The 24,204-nt window shown below is 39.9% G+C and overlaps 1 protein-coding gene across 1 annotated transcript in view; it reads left to right on the top strand.

Moving 5' to 3' along the window:
- Positions 1 to 24,204, top strand: part of nrip2 (nuclear receptor interacting protein 2) — a 55,686-nt gene that overhangs the window by 11,597 nt on the left and 19,885 nt on the right. The window contains exons 2-3 of the mRNA XM_080190969.1: positions 5,647 to 5,814; positions 12,536 to 12,618. Of these exons, the coding sequence (XP_080047095.1) occupies positions 5,647 to 5,814; positions 12,536 to 12,618 (251 nt within the window). The remainder of the gene's footprint in view (positions 1 to 5,646; positions 5,815 to 12,535; positions 12,619 to 24,204) is intronic.

Raw genomic sequence — 24,204 nt, 5'->3', positions numbered from 1 at the left:
CTGGAGGCTGATTGATCAGGTGGATAAAGTGAGGAAGGCAGAAAGGCAATTTAGTGGGAGAAGGGTTTACTTGTGGAAAGCAAAGATGACAAGGGAAACTCTGAAAATAGACAAAAAGCTGAAGAAAAGTGAAAAAAAAACAAGAAGAAGAAAACAGAGACACAGTCAGACACCTCCAGCAACTTTGAGAGAAAGGTGGGGAATGATAGAGAAGCCTCCAAATAGATGAGACAAACAGATAGAAACAACATGGAGAGGAAGTCAATCTGAGAGAAAGGATGGAGAGATAGACAGGTTCATTATATATACTTTCCATGCAAGAGAACCAGCCCTTCTAATTACAGCAATCCTTGTGAACATCCTCCATGAACACATTTCAGTAATCTGTGACCTGTACATATAATCCTGCTGACAGAAGCTCTGCACAGTAAAAACAGTATGCAAATTATATTTACCTATTAAATTCTTACCTTGAGCGTTATAATAGACTGAGAATTTTTATGTTTAGGGTAGCAATTTTAAATAGATTGATAGATTAAAAGACAAACCTTGCTTAAAAATTGTGACCCCACATTTTCACCACTGGTATTATGTCACATTTTCACCAATGTGAGATGGGTTTAACCACCAATGATCTGTAGAGGTGTTTGCACTAGAGTTTCCTAGATCATAGCATTGGCATATCCATCAGATGATTACTTGATACAAATCACAAGCAAAATAGGTGTAAGGGGCCCTGATTTTAATGTGGGGTGAGCTGGTTTATGGAGGAACTTGCTGAGTAACAATTTGGCATGTTCAAGTCCAGGGAGACTTCAGGTGCAAAGTCTGGATCAGTAGCACTGCCTTCAATGATACAAGTGAAGCCAAATGTCCCTCTGGGGTGCAGGTTACATTGGCAATGGTTTCTGGCATGATCTACACAGCACACCGCCTTGAAAACAGGGTGTTCCCTCTGAGAATCTGAACTTGGTGATATTGTGACATTACATATCTCTACCAGTTGATTGGATTCCTACTTTCCAAATTTGGGCTAAGCATGGCCATTCAATAAACTTTCATGTTACTCAACAAAGATTAAGCATTCAGCTGTAAGAGGGGTTCATTACTAATGTTAATTAAAGAGTCAGGCGTCCAACTTGCACGCAAGATAATTTTGAAGAATTTCTGTTATTGCAAAGTGTCTGAAAGTACTCTGAAGTGTTTTTGGAGGTATTGTATTGAGTACCTGGGTTTGGCAGGGACTATTGCTGCATCCTCATAGGGAGGGCACAGGAGTAAGTGATCTGACCATAGAAAAGCTGCAACAGGTAGATGGATGACATACCTCTGGGTCTGACAGAGGACAGATCAGATACTATGGAGAGGACAAATTCCACATGATTCCCTCTGCAGCCTTGGAGTTGGACTTGTTCATGCCTGTCGGAAGTGACAAGAAGCAAGCGGTCTGACAGATCAATCAATGCACCAGCATCTCAGTGTGCATGCCCATCGGCATTTTCTACATGCAGCTCTCACCTGAGTGCTCTGAAGCAGAACTCTACTGGGACTTCCAGCTCTGGGGAACTGGCACACAAACCACTGACTACTGAGACCACGTGCAGATCCCAACTCTGTACCACCTTGTAAGGTTACTGCAGTGCCTGCATCTGAGCTCGTGATTGTGAGTGTCAGATCAAATGATGGAGTCTCATCATCAGTGCTGGGTCATTGCACTCTCTCTCTCTCCACCTCAAGGGCTGCTGTGAGTGAACAGATAATGAGAAAGGGAAAGTTGGGTGAAGGAAGGGGTGTGTGATAGAGTGTAAAGCTCGAGTCCATGGTTAATCAGAAAAAAAACAAGAGAAATAAAATCACATGAAAGTTCTTTGCAACAATGTATCTTATAGGAACCCTTGGGGTGGCACAGTGGTTAGCACTGCTGCCTCACAGTGCCAGGGACCCAGGTTCCATCCCTGGTTTGGGTCACTGTCTGTGTGGAGTTTGCACATTCTCCCCATTTCTGTGTGAGTTTCCTCTGGGTGCTCCGGTTTCTTCCCACAATCTGAAAGACGTGCTGCTGCCAAACAGGTGCCAGAATATGGTAACTAGGGGAATTTCACAATAACTTCATTGCAGTGTTAATGTAGGCATTACTTTGACACTAATAAATAAACTTTAAAACTTCTAACCCTCCCTGTTAATTAATGTTCTCCCTATTTAGTAAGGAATCATGAAAGTTTGATGAAAATAGCTGATACCATAATTTTTTGAAATACATTTTGCTGTCTGAAAGAATCCATGCACTTTTTGAAGCTAATTTTTTGTAGCTAATATTTATGAGAATTAACTTTCCCACATATAAATTGACTAGCACCAGACCGAATCAGCAAGTATCATGGATCATTACATTAAGTAAAGAAGAACTATCATTGTGGGGATTTAATTTTACAAAATATTTCTGGGTTTTTGGATATCTTGTGTAATCATGTATTTTTAGGCAGAACCAATGTCCTAATTGATGCATTGTAATTAAATGCTTTTAATCATTATTTTCTCAATATCCAATTGATAAAGACCTGCCACGTGTCGACTAAGTCCTCCATCATGGCTTAACATCTAACAAGGTACTTGACTGAGATGCTTGTAAACTGTGCCTGAAAAATAATTTCCCAACAAAAAAATGCTTTCTAGAGAGGAGTGAAATGGGGATGTTTCTTCATTTTTTCTGCAGAAGGTGTTCTGTGTATGGTGCTTCAGCCTCATGTTCCAATCAGTATTACCATTCACTCTTAAACCAAATCAGTTATTCCATTTATCTGAATTGTTCCTAGTCATTTTGGGCAAATAGATGTTGATCAGATGCAGGGTTAAAAACTACATTGTCGCATGAAACACTTCCACATCAGATACAAGTTGGATATGGAGGAAAGCTTTTCATCTTCTACAATAATATAAAAGCTCAAATTTACTGCCAGCATTTAATATAATGTTTGTGGTAAATGTACAATAATGGCAACTAATACCAGGAATGGGCTAGACTGCAGCTGAAGTATATTGCTTTCTTCCATCCACTTAAAAATTACCATATGAAGAATTTTTAGGTTGAGGGATAAAGCACTCAATTTTCACTAAAGGCCTATTCAACTGGCACTTAACAGAGACTGATTACCACTTAAATACATTGCTTGTTTGATGCTTTCATCCTATTCAAATGGAACAGACATTGCTGAAGGTACAGATTGCAGATATGCTGCTGTGAATTTTCTTTTCAAACTCCTAAGCATTTTCTACCCTATAAGGATGATATTCTGTGCTCAATTAGCACTTGAATTGGCAGAGGACTTCAAAAAAAAGGCAGCATCAAGTTCCGTTGTTCTGATATACAGTAAATTTACTATAGCAAACCCAGTTATCTAGTAGTGTCAGTACAGATGTGCCTTAGGATGCTGAAAAAAGGAAGCAGTAACAAACTTGTGCTATCTCCCTCAGGAAAATCCTCATATGACATGTTACAGAGGCATGGCATTACAAGCAGCAGAAGAGACAAAACCTTCAATTTTATCATGTCAGGTTCCTTCAGACTAGTACTGAGGCCATCTTCAGTGTTTGCCTGTTTGCTTTCCTTGGATGTATCAAAGAACTTACAGATGAATTATTCAGTAAGGCCAACAGCTTCATCAACTTTTTCTACTAACAGAACCAAAGAAATACTTTTTGGAATTTCTGGTTTTATCAGAATCTAGAGGCTCGTCAATTAAACATATTTTGCAATTAGGATCTCTCGATCATACATAAAAAAGGCAATAGGAGTAGGTCATACAGCTCTATGGGTCCACTCTGACATTTATTATAATCATGGCTGATTATCAAATTCAACATCTTGATCCTGTCTTGCCCCATATCTCCTGATCCATTTAGCTCCAAGAGCTATATCTAATTTGTTCTTGAAATCACATGTTTTGGCCTCAACTGCCTTCTGTAGTAGTGAGTTTCATACATTTACCTCTCGCTGGGCAAAGAAATTTCTCCTCAGTTCTAAAAGGTTTGCCCCTTATCCTCAAATTATGATGAGTTCGGGACTCCCCCACCATCGGGAACATTCTTTCTGATTCTACCCTGTCTAATCCCTGTTAGAATTTTATAAGTTCTTGGAGCTAAATGGATCAAGAGCTATGGGGCAAGGCAGGATCAAGATATTGAATTTGATAATCAGCCATGGCCATAATAAATGGCAGAATGGACCCATGGGGCCGAATGACCTACTCCTGCTTCCTTTTTTATGTATGTTCGAGAGGTCCTAATTGCAAAATGGATTTAATTGACGAGCCTCTAGATTCTGATAAAACCAGAAATTCCAAACTCCAATGAATATAATCCTAACTGATTTAGTCTCTCCTCATATGACAACCTGCCATTCCAGGAATCAGCCTGGCAAACCTTCACTGCACTCCCTTGATAGCAACAACATCCTTCCTTAGACAAGGACACTAAAACTGCACACAATACTCCAGGTGTGGCCTGTACCAATTGCAGTAAAACATCCCTATTTCTATATTCAAACTCTGTGCACTTACTTTCAGTGACTGGTGCACGAGGACACCAATGACTCGTTGAGTATCTACCTGTCTCAATTTACACCCATTCAATAATAATCTGTCTTCCTATTTTTTCTACGGAAGTGGATAACCTCACACTTATCCACATTATACTGATTCTGCATTGCATCCGCCCATTCACCCAGCCTGTCCAAATCATACTGAAGCATTTCTACATCCTCCTCACAGCTCACCGTCCCACCCAACTTTGCATTATCTGCTAAATTCTCCCTCAGTGTGCCCAAACAGGCAATGGAGTATGGTGACTCGGGGATTTTCACAGTAACTTCATTGCAGTGTAAGCCTACTTGTGACACTAATAAATAAACTTAAACTGCAAATTTGGAGATAATATATTTAGTTCTCTTGTCTGAATCAATATATAAGGTGAACAGTTGGGGATCGTAGCACAGACCCCTCCAGTACCCTACTAGTCGCTGCCTGCCAAGCAGAAAAAGACCCATTTATTCCAATCTTTTGCTTCATGTCTACTAACCAGCTTTCTATCCATCTCAAGACGTCTTCTCTGATTCTCATCTGCTGCATACGCTATAAATGTATCCTTCAGCACAGTTACTGTGTCATGGCAAAGGGAGAAAGTGAAGATAGCAATGAGAACTTAGTAGCATCTTAAAAATTAAGCACAAGGCTGGAAATTAGTGTTGCTGATAATAGCAGCCAGATGCTTAATATTTTCATACACTCTTTTTCTGTCCACTGAGGTGTTTTATCTATTTAAGTAAGTAGTATATTGAAAGGTTTAAAGGGTTCCAAACATTCAAAGATATTACAGTATGAACTGATATTTTGGACAGCTTGAGGTTTGCAGGGAATATACCCCCTCGTGGAGATACAAATGGATATTTAATATATTTTTTATGCCACGGATATGAAGAAAAGAATCATAATACTTACCACCTTTTTAAAACTCTCCTCCTGTCCTTTATGAATCAAATTACCAATGATTTTGAGTTTGAGGTAGTTTGATCTTGCAATGCTGGAGAGAGTTCAACAGTGGATTTCTTTTATGCATATACTGTTTTGTTTTATTTTCTGTTTTTCCACACAGCAACCTCACAACATTGTTCAAAGACGATTACTTGAGAGCAACATCACAAAATTGCATGGGGATCCAAGGTCTGTGACTCAATCACCACTTGCTGACGAGGTGAAGTCCAGCGTAAATAAGGATACTGCATGTTCACAGCAATGGGACACACTCAATATCTACTGCAAGGTATGTAAAGTTGCATTGCCGTGTAACGTAATAATGTTCTCTGTCTAATAATCCTGCAGTCATTATTGCTACACTGTTTAGAGTATCTCAAAGAAAACAAAATGATAAAACAGAGTAACTTGAAAATATTTATAACATTTGATCACCTTGATCAAAACAAAAAATTTAAAATTCATTGTGTGTACTTTATTGGGAGTTCAGATCATACGTGTAGAAGACATAGTTCAATTTGCTGAACAAGTGCAGTATAAGAACAGAATTTGATGTGGGAGGTGGGGGAACCCATCATCCATTGTGAAATCTGATGGCTTTCTCACTGACCTCAATCTCTGGGAGCCCCGAAGTAATAAAGTCCCTAACTGAACTCTGCCAGCAATGTTCCAGCCTTCCCTGAGGTCATTAAATCAGTGCACTTCCTACTGTGAGACAGATAGCCTACCTTTGAGAGCTGCTGGCCAATCAGAGGCTGGCAGCTTTGCAGGAATGGCAGCGCTAGTTAGAGCACTGGCCACTGCTGGTCTTATGCAGATGATTGGCTTTAGATCCTCTGGAGACAGGTAAGTGGGGTAGAATGTATACAGCAAATGTATGGCTGAGAAATGGCTATCTGCAGGCATTCCCCCCTGCCCCTTCCTGTTGCAAGGTCACTTGGTTGAGTGCTACTGAATAAGGGACTCTCCCCCACCTCTCCAGAGAAGACCACAGGCAAACCCAGTAGAGCATGACAAGTTTCCTGCCCACCACTGGTTGAATACCAGCAGCAGAAGGATGAGGCACTTCAGGGGCTCAAATGCGTTCCAGACAAGAAGTCCTCAAGCCTTGCCTGGGATTTAATTGGAGATGGGGAGTCAGTAGGATCTTCACCCACCACACCTTCTCATTGTCACGGACAGGAGAGGGTCAATTTAAACTATCCTGATTTACCACTCAATACCTGGCCATAAACAGAAAGTTTTTTTTTAATTCTGATTTTCCTCTTTATAAATGGTGGTGTATTTTCCCCAACCCTTGAATTTGGATTGTCCAATCCACAATGAATAGCTTACACAGTAAAATTGAAGCAAGGTGAAAAAAAAGGTCAGTCTATTTTCACACACACATGCAAGAGGGATTTCACAATGTCCACCCTTCTTGCACTCACATAACAAAGGGGGATACGAAAAAAACGAAGAGGGTTCAGGGCACAATTACAACTAGATCCAAGTTAGGGTTTTACATGTGTCCAGAATCAGAAGTCTACTGGAAAGCTTCTCCCAAACAGGGGTTCACTGATTATATGGTCATCCATCTTTTCCAAGTGATACTTCAATGATGGGAGAAGGCACATAGATCAAGGTCAAATAGTAACTAACCATAAGGTCCCAGGACAGTACAATTAAAGAAAACCAGTTGGCCCAAGTCTCGGTCATGTGATACTTTTTGGTGGTTTCGGGTTGTTAAACAAGGCTGTCTTGTTGAGATCATTGTGTTAAAACAGTTAATGTTTAAGCCATTAGCACCATTATTGGAGATTAGGATCTGCAAAGGGTTATCTGTGTTCAAGTTGGCTGGAGCAGACTAACTATCTGATGGACCATTGTGTTGGCTGGGTTGGAATGTTTATGCTATACAAGGAGTGTTACATTCCAGATTGGTGTTTGCCTTTGTTGACTTTGAAACTTCTGGAATCTAGCATGTGACCAGCTGGAGCCATCTTGTCAGCTCAAACATTGTCCATTTTGAAAAAAAAACTTAATAATTTCTTCACTTTCTGGAATGTGACACCACCCAAACACACACCCATGCTTCCCTGGATTCCAAACTCATGTCTAGTTGGTAACTGGAAAGGCACCTCAAACAGGACAATGCCCTCTCAGCCACTTTTTAGAAACTTTAATTGAACAAAACACAGAACATATCTAGGCCACCACTTTGGAAGTTTTGGAGTGGTATGGTTGGGGGTTGTCTTTGACTGTACCCCCATCCAGGCAAGCAGGGAGATGCCTGAAGTTGGGTGTCCACCTTCAGGAAAATCCCAATCAGCCTCAATTACTGACCTCTAACAATAAGCTGAATTGCCTTCTTGCCTTGCCACAGGTCCTTCTGAGCTCCAAACGTGGGTTGGGCTGATATTAGGAAGACTGTCAGGAAGCCTGAACATCACCTGGCCTCATAATTTACAAGCCTCGCCTGGCTCCTGACATCAGCAGGCCCAAAAGTTAGATTCAGGGTTCTAAACTAGTGTTTGTCAGAAAACGAAAGTTGGTCTGAAAATGTTGGTGTTTGCTCAATCAGATTGTGAATTAATTGATTTGAGCTCAGTGGAGTTACCTTCCAGGCTAGTATTGTGAAACTCTGCTTCCAGGCTTTGGAATTAACAAAAAGAACATAAGAACATAAGAAATAGGAGCAGGAGTAGGCCATCTAGCCCTTCGAGCCTGCCCCGCCATTCAATAAGATCATGGCTGATCTGTCGTGGCTCAGTTCCACATTCCCGCCCTCTCCCCATAACCCTTAATCCCCTCGCTTATCAAAAACCCATCAACCTGCATCTTAAAAATATTTAGCGAGGCAGCCTCCACCACTTCAACAGGCAGAGAATTCCAGAGATTCACCACCCTTTGAGTGAAGAAGTTCCTCCTCAACTCCATTCTGAACCACCCCCCCCTTTATCTTGAGGCTGTGCCCCCTAGTCCTACTGTCCTTTCTGAGCAGGAAGAGTCTCTCCACCTCTATCCTATCCATCCCATTCATCATATATGTCTCAATGAGATCTCCCCTCATTCTTCTAAACTCTAACGAGTACAAGCCTAGTTTATTCAGCCTCTCCTCATAGCTCAACCCCCTCAACTCTGGTATCAGCCTAGTAAACCTCCTCTGCACTCCCTCCAAGGCCAAAATATCCTTGCGTAAGTACGGCGCCCAAAACTGCACACAGTACTCCAGCTGTGGCCTCACCAATGCCCTATACAGCTGCAGCAAGACCTCCCTACTTTTATATTCAATCCCCCTCGCTATGAAGGCCAGCATCCCATTAGCCTTCCTGACCACCTGCTGCACCTGCAGGCTGGGTTTTTGCGACTCATGCACAAGGACCCCGAGGTCCCTCTGCACCGTCGCCTGCTGCAGTTTTTCACCACGTAAGTAATAGTCCTTCCTACCATTATTCCTACCAAAGTGGACCACCTCGCAAATGCCAACATTAAATTCCATTTGCCAGTTCCTGGCCCATTCGCCCAGCCTATCTAGATCCTTCTGCAGACTCTCCACACCGTCCAGAGAAATAAATTCTTATGTTTAGGGTCAGTAACATCTAATACTGGCTGCAAAATAGACAGTTCATGGTCTAAACTGGGAAGTAAGATGTAGCAGGTTGGTTTTCCCTGCTGGAAGCTCATCCAATAGGATAGCATAACATGTTTTCTTTTTGTGTTGTTAGGGCAAGCATTGTGGAAATTGTTTGAGAATTATTTGTTCAATTGTTTGTATAGTGCAAAATAAACCAGCTTCTTGATTTATCATCTGCCTTTACCAGTGTTTGTCATTTTTGTATGTTAAATGATTGAATGATACATGTATAAATTTGCAGAATCAATTTTAAATGTTATGGGGAACGTGTCTCTTATGTACCCCAATGAAAACGTATAAGTCAACTACAAAGCACAAATGTGTGAGACCCATTTACAGAATCAGTTGGCCACACTGAATTTGAGAAAGTTGCAAGGATACTGTTGAAAGGTAGTGTTGTAAAGACGGTTGGAGGTAACCTGGAGTCACAGGTGCAGAAAACTACTGAATTATTTAAACTGTTCAGGAGAAAATTATTGATGACAACAGTGAAACAGCTGGTGACAATGGGTTGGAATTTTAACCTGGGGAAACAGGTTTAGGTTCAGATGTAGGATTAAATCTGGCAAAAATACAAGGATGCTGGGAAACTGGCTCCAACTCATTAATGCCTAGATTTAACTTGAGTGGGTTGACTTATTGCAACCTTGGGAGAGAAGGGCTACCTATTAACATTTGGCAAACACTCAACTGAAGCAATATTTCAATGTAGTTATTGTCGTTTCCTTGGCTTCCTGAAACGCATCAGTGAAAGCAAAACACGAATAAATGTCAATTGATAACTAAACACATAGTACTCACAAAGAATTGTTTATTGTATTTTTGTTATGTGTTTACTTTCTCTAAGGGCTTCCATTCAATCGATGTGCAGCCAGTGCACATCCACAAATATAATTCAGCAGGTGTTCGCAAGATTCCTAGGGAACTTCCATAATTCTTTCATCCTACAGAAGTCTAAATTTCCTAATCTTTTCAAATCTGCAAGAACGGCTTAAGGGGTTAGTGCAAAAACAGATCCTACTTCAAACTTAACAGATGACAGCTGAAAACCATGACCAATGATGCTGAACAGCACCACTTGATTATCAGGTGTGTGACTGCTCAAGCCATTGGGCATGCTGAGAATGTGCTTCAGGTGCTTAGGCAATTCTGGAGGCATCTTTCAGCCAACGCCTCCAAATGTTTATGATGTGCTGCCTACTGTGCTCAGTTTGGACCAGCAAAAGGAACAAGAAGCAGAGCATGGATCATTTGGGGACATTTCCAAGTAAGAAGAGGAAAACAAGATAGCTGAGGAGAAAAGTGATGAAGGCTCACATGGCTACCCAGAATGCCAAGGATACCTTCATTAAAGTACAATTCACTTAGGTTGCATTAGGGAAACAATTACAGAATTATGCAATAGCTACTCCTTTCATATCCTCCCCCAGCAATGCCATTGATGCAGAGCAATCCTGCAGACATATTCTTGCACATCAATTAATGTCTATTCATCCATTATCAAACAAGTGAAAAGGTGACATGCCACTCAGAAACCAAGAATGGACAAGAGTGGAAAATGATACAAATTAATATTACTTATATAATTCAACTGAAGAATGGAAATTTCACAACTGAACATTTTCTCATACACTCTTACATAGATTTACTATTCCTCTTCCCACCAATTCAACATAGTGCAGAAGTGGAGGTAGACTGCTCAGATCCTAGCTTGACTGCTGAGATCTCTTAGTCAATGACCTCTGGATTTTGGAGCCCATGTGGTCCCACTATAGACTGGTCCACTTGCTCTTGTGCCGCGGCATACTTTGCCAACAGGACACATGGTAGCATGTCAGATACTGGCTAAGGGGATGTGGGTGGTGGGGGGTGTTGTGAAAAAGAATGGGTCAATTAATAAATCTGGAATTGAAAGCAAGTGTTAGTAATGCTCACCATGAAGCTACCTCTCCAGAGATGCTGCCAGACCTGCTGATCTTTTCCAGCATTTAAGAGGTGGCATGGTGGCACAGTGGTTAGCACTGCTGCCTCACAGGGACCCGGGTTCATTCCTGTGCTTGGATGACTGTGTGAAGTTTGCACGTTCTCCTTGTGTCTGTGTGGGGATTTCTTCTGGTTTCCTCACACATTCCAAAGATGTGTATTTGTGGATTGGTCATGTTAAATTGTTCCTTAGTATCCTTGTTGCCCCTTCTAACATGGTGCCCAGATATGGACGTAATATTCCAGCTGAGATTTTGTCAGTTTTACAAATATTTAGCCTAACAGCATTTTATACCTTTATTAATAAAACCACTGTTTATTATTTAAAATAGTTGAATTTATATAGCACCTTTTACAACTTCAGGAAATCTTAAAGCACTTTATAACTAATGAAGTACTTCTTTGAATTGTGAGTCATGTTGTAATGGAGAAAATATTTTATAAATATTTGAGGCAAAAATTGTCAGTGGAACTGCAGCATTTGGTGCTAGACTTAAATTTAATCGTGTTGATATGAAATATAAAATTCCATATGCAGATCATAAGATGAATGAAGAGATATTTGCAATTGAAGAGCAAAAAGCACTTTAAAACATGACATTTAGAAAAGAAAATGTCACTATATCAGCCATATGATCAGAACTGAAAAGCTATAGCAGTTTGGAAGGCAAAGTGGCAGGCAGCAAAAAACAGGGGTTAATCTAGGCTAGTTGGATGACCAAGTGGTTGCAGATGAGTTACAGTGGATGTGAGGATGGTGCAAGACAGACACATGTGATATATCACAACAGCATAGCATTGTGAAATGTCTCTTATTTTTAAATTGTCTTTAAAGTCATACTTTAAGTGTTTGTAAATTTCAGTTACTGAAAGAAAAATGACGATGAAATAAGATAAAGGAAAGTGAAATACCATTCTGAAGCATTAAATGTTCTATAACTCAAATAGTTATGGAAACTGTAGGACAGAGGATGAACACAATGTTTATCATTATGGCTATGGAATACAGATAAGGCCAAAATCAGAAAGCAGTTTATAACAATCATACTTGTCATTCTAAATTAGACTTTCAAGAAAAGTGAGAAGAACGATGATTGTTAACTTCTGGATAATAGACTTCAAAGGGATGAGGAAAAATCTACCAATGAACAAGCATGCACTATCAGATGGGATTGTAGATAGCGTAAAGGAAGAAATTAGAAGATTATCTAATATGCACCACCAGTGCTGTTACAACTAACTGCCAGCATTTTTTAAATATTGAATTCAAAGTTCGCAAGACAATTTTATATCAAACAGTTAATGCTTGAAAAGCGCAAAATTTTAATAAATCATATAGACAGAAAAATAAGACATATAACATGTTCTTTTTATTTCCTCTTTCAGTAACTTATGTCCCTTATTTCCTCAGTGCTGTGACCAAGAGATCAAAGTCACCATCAACACAGGCTGCCAACAGAACACAATCTCCACCAGTTGCTTAAACAGAATAGGGTAAGATATCAGTTAGCAGGTGAACCACTCTCATTTAAATTAGGGAAGGATTTTTAGAGACAAGCAATCTGAAGATCTGTGGCCTGATAGAGCTGGTGCTGTTTGTTTCATAAGACACGAGATGCCAATTAAGTCATTTTAACCAATTGCTATCAGCTGGCTGTTAGCTAATTGAAATGCTTGTACTAGAACCTCTATTAATAATTAATCTAATAATCATTATGTTATAGACTGCATTGCAAGCTTGCTGGACTTTTCTGACGTATCATGTTTTAGACTGCTTCAATCAAAGATATTCTGAAGCAAGATGATGAAGTAGGAAACCAGTTGCCAATCTTTTACTTAATATTAGATTTACTTACATAAAGCGATAATATACATGTCTGTCTCCTCCTTCACCAACGCCACATGTCTCAGAACTCTTCCTTATATATCTTCTCTAAGGTAGTCTCTTGGAATCAAGGATCGCCCTCTTCTATTTCAGTTTGATGGGTTCTGGATGGCTGATAAGTCCAATATTTCTGCCATATGCAGAGCAGGTGTTGTTTGAAGGGTTGGGTACATGAGTTGTTTGGAGGTTTATGCACTTCATCTGCCTTTGTCTCTGCATGTTCATGATAAAAATCTCTCAATCTATTCAGTGCTTGCTTGCCTAAATGAGCCTTCTCCATTTTGACTGTCTGCAAGCCACAGACTCTCATGAGTCAGCAGTGATCCTTGATTTTTTTCAAGGATGCTTTAAGGACACCCGTGAAGCATTTCTGCTGTCCTTCTTGGAGGCTCCTGCAATGACTGAATTCAGAATAGAGCAGTTGCTTCAGGAAGCTGGTGTCAGATATACAAACAGCATGTCCTGCCCAGGGGAGCTGGTTTTGAGTAATTAGTTCAAGTTGATTTGGGAAAGGATGCTGTTCTTGAACCACTTCTCTTCCCACAGATACGGAGAATCTTGTGATGGTCTTATCGTCTAATCTTGTGAAGGCATCGCCGGTAATAATTCTCTAATGCTTCAGAGGTGCCTGCCATAGGTAGCCCAAGTTTCCAAAGCGTGCAGGACCATGGGGATCACTGCCGTCAAGTATATCATGAGCTTAGTCACGGATTTGAGATCTTAGTCCTGAAAGACTCTTTTCCATAGTATGCCGCTTAGCACACTGAAAGCAATGATCATTATTATATCTGCTTTCATCGAGTGGCAGCTCCCAAGATATGGAAAATAATCCACGTTCTTTATATGCCTCTAGCTATTTAATCAATGCCCTTCACCCATGTATTCTTAACCTTAATAATACAATTGATATACTGTTAACAGATTCCCCTCTTTTTTTAAAATTGAAACACATTACACACAAGAAATATTTCAAAACAAATTGCAGGAAAAATAAATAAATGATTTTCCATATTTAGTACACAACATCTTGATACAAGATGACCCCCTTATCCTTCTTTATTTAAAGGCCCCCAAAGTTTGACTTTGAATGTTAAGTTCACCTTTAATCATATTTTTAACAAATTGCTCACATTCCACAGAACTCCCCATAGAAAATCATCAACCTGCATAATAAAAATGCCTCTCCACAAGCTGCCCCAGGCCTTCTTAAAGTGCTGCTCGTTATAGTTGTACTTTGTAACCTTGAAACAAGATGGTCTTCACAAGTGACGATCCATGTCCTTGACTTATAATGCAGGATTATAAAGAAACAATTGGGAACTGGTGTCCACAAAGCTCTGTGCCCAGCATATAGATGTATAATTGATTAAAGTGCTTGATTATACTGAAACAAAGCACAATTAAAATGCCCGAGTTTCCCTTTGTGGTATCAGTAGAACATTGCTGGACCTGCTTTCTGAATCTACTTTTAGTAAGACAGACTTAACTGACAATACCATAACTTCAATGTATTATTCAGTCCATTCATTTGTTTAATTTCCACAGCTTCCTTTCTGCATTGCTTGCCTCTTTATATATTTTCAAAAACACTTCTCTCTGGATTTTTTCTCTGCAAAAATGTGTTTTTTATATTCATGGACCTACATTCCCACAAATATGTGGCCAGCAAAGCCAAGAACATTTTCAGGATTACTTTTCGCCACTGTGGGATATCCACTATAACATACTGATCTCTAAGTTTCTCTTCAAATCCCCAAGCCTTTAGTGTCACTTTAGCCTTATGTCCCATCTGCAAGGGCATTTTTGATACATACTGAGCTATTTGATAAGGTAGACTGTCCCCTATCTGGTACTTAAAAGGAGACTTTCAACTCTTTGTTTTGCCTCTCTTATTAACTTATCTTCTATTGGCATCTACCATAACTTTGCAATCATAAGGGCTTCTACATCTACTAGTGAGCCTAGATTGGTAATCCTTCTTCCATTTCATAATTTAGGGCAACTACTTGCTCTTCTATGTCTTCCTGGATTGCTAGTACAGGATCTCTCCCTCTCAAGATCAGAGATTCTGTTGTCCATATGTGGACATTTCCTAGTGCAAGAATCACTCCCAGGTGCAAGAGTCACTCTCAAATTCCAAGCACACTCACACTGCATTATCTTGCTTTCCACTGTTTCACCCCATCTTGCCAGTTCATAGATCTTGCCTTTTGCCCATCATCTTGGACATTTAGCCATTATTTGAACTTGTACTTTTTCTCTCCCTACCGTAGTCACATCCCTGCATTGATTGGACCTCTCTAGTATTTAGTATATAGTATCTAGTATATACATACGGTACCTTTGTTTTTTCATGGGGTGTTCTCTGAGGCTAACAGCAGTTGGTTCTTCAGTTGTGGTGCTTTGCACTGCTTTTTGGGAGTTCTGATCAGCTAATCCTGCTGTCTAGTGGGAGATCTAAGCAGCTTGCCCTCACATAGGTTTCAGTAGCTCCTTAAATGTTATTTCCCATTGATTTCTCCATGATCTCACACAGTCTCTTTCAAGGTGGTGCCAGAGTATGGAGACTTCTTGCCAGCTATCCCCAACATACCCTCTAATTCTATCTTTTACTCTCATTCTATGCTTTTAAAACTCTACTCTAACTCATATAAACTGTCCAACAATGCTACTACAATACTACATTCTGCACCATCTCCTTTCCTTCTCTATTTATGCTTTGTCTGTATAGCACAAGAAATGATTCTTTTCACTGTATACCAACACATATGACAATAATAAATCAAATCAAATTAAATGCTTTCTCCTGGAATTGATTAAATTCATTTTTTAATTTTAGCTCTTAAGATTTAAAAGTAAACTCACCCTATCTCTACTTTAATTCCTTACTTTTTTGTTGAATTATAAGAGCTAAAGAAAAGTAAACTCAACCTATTTTTACTTCCTGACACCTTTTTTTACAAGGTGGAGATAGTGGCCCAATGGTACTGTCACTGGACTAGTAATTCAAAGGCTCAGAGCATTGTTCTGGGAACCCGGGTTCAAATTACACCAGCTTTCATGATAGAATTCAATAAAAATCTGAATTAAAATTCTAATGATGACCAGTGTTGATTGTTGTAAAAATCCAACTCTATCACTAATATCCTTTAGAGAAGGAAATCTGCCATTCTTGTCTGGCCTATATGTGACTCAAGACACACAGCAATATGCTTGACTCTTAAAATGCCACTCAAGCCACTCAGTTCATGGGCAATTAGGAAGGGACAATAAAGCTACACCCACTTCCTATTAATTAATCGATAAAAAAAGTTCAAATTTACTCCTGTTAATGCTCTGTGTGAGTAACTGTCCTTCTTGGCTTCTTACTATATAAAATCCAGTTATTTTTGTTAGCTTTGAGTCTCACAGTCACCCTTACTCCAATTATCTAACATTGCTCTGGGGACTCGGATTCAAATCCCACCATGGAAGATGGTGGAATTTGAATTCAATAAAAATCTGAATATTCACAACAATTTACACCCTAGTACATAAATAAAATTACAATGGTGTTACCAAAAAAGTACAATTTCTTTGTTTTCTTGACATGATTGCCATTCTGTCCCTTATCCAGTACATTTTGTTTCTCATCACCAACAAACATGGGTATGTGAGTGATAGGGTGCCTCATCTCTTTCTGTTAATTACTCAGACCCTGAAAATTTGTAATCAATGCCAATTAACTGAGACAAATGGACCTTAATAACTTAATCATCATGTTGGAAAAGCACTGACTTTACCATCCCCATCTCCTTACCACAACCTTTCCACTTTTTCTGACCCTCTCTTTCATAACCTCAGGATTAAAATTTAAAAATGGATGGTCTTTTGCAATGCCTTAGACCTATCCAAATTTTCTCTTGAGACTTCTACCTTGATGAATGCCCTGCTTCCTGCAGGTAAGCATTCAAGTGTGCAATAAAATGAAATTAATTGCAGTCCCTTCTAGGGTTGGGGGCTATCATGCACCACAGAAGATATTTTGAATTCCTCCCATAAGTAAATTGATAAGGACTGTAGCCTCCAAGAACCCCAATCATTTGAAATGATTTTTTGCGTGAACTGCCCATGCTAGGACAGTTGTTTACTTGCAGTTTAGTTGATGGGCTACATTATCTCATCAATTACCCCTTGATCCCTTTTAGAGTCCATTGCTATTTAGCTGACATTCCCAATCTGGTCCCCATCTATTTTGCCATTACTTTATTTATAATCATCCTTTCTCCTTACCATGTATCACTACAGAAAGACTGAATTTGGTTGCCATATCTATACAATATAAAATGAAAATGTGTTTTTGTATTGTAAATTTATATCTTTAATTACTTCCTCATTAAAGTCTTGTACCAATGGTCGACATACCAATGTGGCAGCATCCTCCAGTACTTTTTAGATATGGGTACATTTTTCAATAATCTTTTCCATGTGACTTGTGTACTTATCATTAACCACACTTGTGTCCTTTAGTGGGATTTTTAGTCTGTGACAAGGGTGAGCAGATTGCCTTTGTAACGTTAAGACAATTTGCTACTTTTCCTCAAATTATGATCACCGGAAGGTATTGACATTTCTTTAACATTAGGAAAACTATATTTTGTTACGAGGATGAAATTATGTCCTGATTGGGTGAGCTGTAGATCTACTGATTTTCCAAATATAATTGCTTTTTTGTGTCCCATGTCAGCTTTATTTGTGCCTTTTCATGGAAGGTTTGCTTAGCAACAGTCATATCTCACAAGAGACTACAACTATACAAAGGAAGTGGCTTACTCCAGTTATTTTACATGGAAACACCAGTTACCTCAAATGTGTTGTCATCCCCAAATGTTAAATAAGTAGTACTTCCATACTCTCTGACTTTATTTTGATCCTCACTACAGAGTGAATCTAAACAACATTTTAACTGATTTGTTCCAAGTATTGTTGAGATGTAATCACTATCTGTCACAGCAAAATGAATCTGTGACTAATACATTTATTAACTGACTTAAGTCTCTTGTGACTAGTACAATTTCATTAGATCGATCATTATCATTATCGTCAACCATGGAATCCTCTGTATCATGCGTCGCTGTGTCTTTTTGCTGTTCCACTTTGGGCAGTTCATCACATTATGATACTTTGAGTCACATCTGAGGAACTTGTTAAAAGTTCTTGGGTATTCCTGGGGTTTATTTGCCTATTAATGCTACTCCAATTCTTCATCTGCTCAAACTGCTAAAATTTGTCTTCACCCTCATTCCTTTTGTATGTCACTCTTCTGTTGTAATGATACCTGTGCTACATATCTGAACAACCTTGAAATGCCACAATTATTGAATCCTCCACCCTTTGAAACATGGCAGAATTTCCCATTTACACCATCGGGACAGCTGGAAATAACTGCTTCTCCAGGAATTTTTTAAAAGCAGCAGACATTTGATCTAAAAAGATATATTTTTTGAATGCCAGTTATGATCCACAGACAATGTTTTAGTATAATCAACAATTTAAATGTGAACACTGAATAAGGAATCTCCAAACTGAATTTCTGAAATCTTTTTATACAGTCTGTTGAAGTTCACGGTATATTGCTCTATGGAATGACAGTCCATCTTTCGAAACCTATCAAAGTCTGACCATGCCTTGTAGGCATCTAATAGATTATCTTCCTCGTAACTTTTATCCATAAGGCTAGAAGATCCACACTTTCATCAGTATCCTACTGACAGGCATAGAATTATTCAAAGGGTCAAGTTTATGTGAAACTCGCTTTCCCGGAGAATAGAGGCAGGGACATTGAACATTTTTAAGGCAAAGGTAGATAGATCCTTGACTAACAAGGGTATCAAAGGATTTTGGAGATAGACAGGAAAACGGTGTTAAGGCCACAGTCAGATCAGCCATGATCTTATCGAATGGCGACGCAGGCTCCAAAGGCCAAATGTTTCTGATTTTCCCTTAGCCAGAAATAGACAATGCTTTGGCAAGGATGTAATCTGTATACACATATCCACTTCATTTGTCCACTCGTCAAAAGATTCGGGTTCAAAGAAAATTGGGAGGTGATAATATCCTGACAGTTTACATGTGTTTCCAGCCATGCTTCACAATAGTAATTCAGATTACAATCTTCACAAAATCATAAATTTTTTTACAGAGCCTGTATCCCTACACATTCATCCCTTGCAGATAACAAACCATCCAATTCTTCTTGACTGCCTCAATTGAACCTGTCTCCAACACAGTCAGGTATTGTGTTCCTGATAGTAACCACTCTCTGCATAAATATATTTTTTCATGTTGCCCTTGCTTCTTTTGCCAATTACCTCAAATCTGTGCCCTCTTAGTCTTGATTCTTCCATCAATGGAAACAGTTTTCCCTATCTACTTTGTCTAGACCTCTCAGGATTTTGCTCAACTTTCACTTCTGCTATGCAAATAGTCCCAACTTCTCTAATCTATCTGTGTAACTGATGTCTGTATGAAAAACAATCTTTGTAACTAGCTTATGCTACCCTGTGAATTATTTCTGAAATCAGGTGGTGAAGTAGGAAACCAAATGCCAATCTTTTACTTATTCCTACAGAAGCTAATATATGCTTGCCTCCTCTCTAATCAACTTGCAGAAGTTTATCTTTATATGCTCTTTTTGAAACCAATAAAATAAATATACTAATTAATATAACAGCCCTGAAAGGCGCACAACAACTACTGTTGGTTTTGGAACATCAATCTTTCATCTAACGAACATGTTAACCAATTGCACCACAGGTTCAAGTCTCTCTTTGTGTGCTCACAGTACTTAATGAATCAATGCTCTTCACCCTTTGTATCCTTAACCATGATAATAGTATTAACAGAAAATAACAGAAGAAGGGAAAAAAAAACTTGCTATGACTACGTAAGAACATAAGAAATAGGAGCAGGAGTAGGCCATCTAGCCCTTTGAGCCTGCTCCGTCATTCAACAAGACCATGGCTAACTTGAAGTGGATCAGTTCCACTTTCCCACTTTTACCCCATAACCCTTAATTCCCTTGTCTATCAGAAACTTATCTACCCATTGACTTAAATATATTCAGCGAGGTAGCCTCCACCACTTCAATGGGCAGAGAATTCCAAAGACTCACTACCCTTTGAGTGAAGAAGTTCCTCCTCAACTCTGATCTAAACTGCACCCCCCCCCCCCCTTATTTTGAGGTTTAATACATTCACCACCTTTTGTAGTTTCTGGCGGCCTTAGGCAGAGCAAGAACCATACCAAGCTATGATACAATCAGAAAGAATGCTTTCTGTGATGCAAGTGTAAAAGTTGGTGAGAGTCATAGCTGACGTGCCAAATTTCTTTGGTCTTCTGAGAAAGGAGAGGCGTTGGTGAGCTTTTTTAACTATAATGTCGACATGGGGGGATCAGGACAGGTTGTTGGTGATGTGGACAGCTAAAAACTTGAATCTTTCATTTTAACTAATGTTAAGATGTGACTGTTGAGCTCAATCTATCCCTAAGGAAGCTTAATTCACAAAACAACAATGTTTGAAAATGTAGATTAATACTGCCAATGATTTGAACCAGCATGGTGTTGACAATGAAAGGTAACTGAACATTCCAATGATGTGGAGATGCTGGCGTTGGACTCAGGTAGGCACACTCACCTGATGAAGGAGCAGTGCTTCAAAGCTTGTGATTCCAAATAAACCTGTTGGACTTTAACCTGGTAGTGTGAGACTTCTTACTGAACATTCCATTAATTGTTTTATAGATATTATTTCCTCAAGTATTAATTTAAATGCAGCATAGTTATTGCCAGGTTAGGCAAATGGCTTTACTCTTGGGTGAGATGAGGTAGCGGAATACCAGTTTGACTAAAAGACGACAATACAACAAAACTGATTTGAGATAAACAAAACAGGAAACTGCAGAGAAGGGAAGCCCTGCCCTAGGCTAAAGGCCAACATGCAGATGTTCAGTTTCTTTTAGGCAACTATATCGAGAAAGGTCCTTCTGAGTGAGATAGTCACCAATTGAATCATGGCTTTCACTATGTACAGGGTGCAAAAGGAAATCAAATGAAATAAATGAGTTTCAATTACAACTGGTACTCATGTTCTGTGAATCAGCTTAACTGTTCACAGTTGGCCTTGTTTCACTAAGTCTACTCGAATCATCTTTGGAGAAATTGAAGAAACATTCATGCAAAGGACACAATATTTGGCCAGATGGGATGCATGTTATGACAAGGACACAAAGAGACTGCAAAGATATATAGAGGGAAATGAGTGTTAAATGAGTGGACAACATGGTGGTGAATGGTGTATACTGTGAGGATATTCATTTTGGTAGTAAGAATAGAAAAGCAGAATATTTTTAAAAGGTTGAAACTTTTAAATGTTAATGTTCAAAGGGACTTGAGCACACTTGTACAAGGAGCACAAAGCTGGCATGCAAATGCAATTAGAGTAATTAGAGTATTACGCTCAGAATGCTTACGGGAGTACCTGGTGTCACTTGACTTGAGAGGAACTTACAGCCGACAGAATAAGCCAAGACACTGAATTTTTAACCAAAGCATTAGCAAGCACTATAGACGTGGATGAATTTACAGCTGGTCTCTTCCGCATCTACAAGTAGGTGCTTGAGGATGGTATTACCCAGACTATTACTCTAGGTATAAACAGATCAGACTATATGTTTGACAAAGGCCTGGATCACAACACTTCCTTGAACCAAATAAATTAATACCATTGCTGCCAGTTACGCTGTGCTGGCGGAGCGAGTCCCAGATGTACATTGGCACATCATTAACTTCTGGGGAAAAACTAATGAAGAAGCTAAGATCCTGACTAACAATGCCATAAAAGGCATTGCTGAAGGAGTTGCAAAAGCCTGCCAACTGTATGGGCATCATATGCAATGGTTCGTTGATGTAAGGATTCAGATCATTGATGTATAGAACACATGAGGTTTCAAATTTCATGTGGTCAGTTGAGTTAGATTTGCATCAATAGAAATCAGTTGTGCTTGCCAACAATCTGGAGAGCTGTTTGCAATGGAATTTCCCGTATCAGCTCATTTCCACTTCCATTGGAGTAGTCATTGATGTAAATTTCATATAAAATGGGGGTGATGTGTGATGTGCTGGGATGCTTTGAAATTAGATTACAATTGTTAATAAGCCAGTGCTGGCTGAATAATGTGGCAGCAGCTGGTCAGGAGGAACATTCTTGGTTCAGTGAGTGGACTGTCAGCCAACTTGTTAGTCAGTTTGTCTCCTGACTGTCACTTTACAAGAATGTTGATAAACAGATGAACCAGAAACAGGCAAGAAAGGCAGCAGGCTGTGATGCACAGGAAGTAATGCTGCAATTGTTTTGGGTTGTTCATGATGCTGACAAAATGGTATTTATGATCAATACTCCCATGGGAATCATACTGACTTTCCTGCCTTCTATTGCATATTATTACTTGATTTTCTACTTTTCAGCTCATTAATTATGCATGTGAGGAGTTTGTCAAATCCCGTGACCGTCTGGCCAGTGATTTCTCTACCCTATTGCTAACTCCTGGAGTCAAAGGTGCTGGTGCGTTCACTCACTGTAGGCCAGCTTTGTGAACATATATATTCCAATACCAACCAAATATACCAAACCCTCTACTAATGCATCAGTGAGGCTTCCTTGGTGATACTCCTCCAGATTGCCCAGGAAAGATCAGAGGTCCTCCTTCCAAAGAATGAAGCAGGAGGTCCACCCACCTGAGCACACAGACTTGGGAGGAGGTCACCAGGCAGGTCAACATCAGTGACAAGCAAATTAATGATCTGATGCACTTTGCCAGTGTAGTGAACTTTCTCTGCACTGCAAGCTCATGCTCTCATAAGGGCGTAAGGCAGCCTAAAGATTATTCCACAGAAATGTCACACTACCAACAGGTAGAACATGAGCAGTAAATGTCTGCCATCTCACATGTGATCTTGCACAAATGGCATTTTCATCCCTTAATCAGGAAGGTTCAGCATCTTTCTGAATTGTTCTTTGACTGCTTAGTCAATCCATCTGCCTTTATGCAGGACAAAGTTGCCTTTGATCAGCAGGAGCCAAATCTAGAGAGGACACCCGAGACTGAGGGCACTGTCATCCCATAGACAGCAGGCTGCAGAGCTGGCTGACAAAGACAGAGATCATTCCTGCATGAAAGAGCCCCTTAGTGTCAGGGGTACTAGCTAAGGTAAATATATGGCAAGAGGGCCTGGTGGGCTTGCGGTCAGTGCAGACTCAGTGGGCCGGATAGTCTCCTTCTGCACTGGAGGATTCTATTATTCTATGATGCTTCACAAAGATGATATTGAACTCCCTTAACCCCTAACAAGCCTGTGAGGATCCATACAGTATACATTGGGCACATATGGACATGACTGTGAGTGATCCATAATGTAGGAGCCTACCTAGACAATCACTAATTACCTATTTTCTCTATACCAGCCACCAGCAAGGAAAGGTGGCAGAAAAGCTCCATCAAGCACCTCAGCCCCAGCCTCCAGACTACCTCCAATGAGGATACTGAAGAACCTTCAAATAAAGATTCTTCACTGCGTTCAGCTGCACCCTACACCAGCACAGATATATACACCTTGGTGGGTTCTAGTTTTAAGAGGAGACTTGAGTTCATTATTCAGTGATCGCGTCACAGGCAGGTGTCAACGCTGAGGAATTAACAGCTGAGGTCACTGACATTCAGGGACAGCTGGAGTCCAGGCCCTTGCAGAGTCTGGGTTTGTGGATGAGCCTCTGGAATTGGCTTGAAGAGAAATGTTGGAAATGCAGAGACAAGCAGAGGCATTCAGCAGATTCAAATGAAAGCTGAGGAGTCCGTCCATGTTCTATCTTATGTTGTAGCTCTGAGATACAAGCGCATCAAAGTCTCCAATGGGATGGGTTGCAGCCACTTTGGATACCCAGAACATGCAGTTCCTGCAGGCTTTGCTCCTTGTTAGGGGAGTTCAATCTTGCCTTTCATCACTCTAGCCATGGGTGCATTCCAGTAGTGGCTAGGTGTGAAGGGGTGGGCATCTCGAGGGTCTTCAAGCACCTATAGGAAGGAGGAATGCCAGCCAAAGGCATCCACCCAGGTCTCACCAAGGGTATCCTGCAATTCCAAATCACCTCTGCCCATGA

Source organism: Carcharhinus amblyrhynchos, chromosome 6, assembly GCF_965287045.1.
Source record: "Carcharhinus amblyrhynchos chromosome 6, sCarAmb.v2.hapA, whole genome shotgun sequence".
NCBI classification, from domain to species: Eukaryota; Metazoa; Chordata; class Chondrichthyes; order Carcharhiniformes; family Carcharhinidae; genus Carcharhinus; species Carcharhinus amblyrhynchos.
This window is presented reverse-complemented; position numbering and strand designations above follow the sequence as displayed.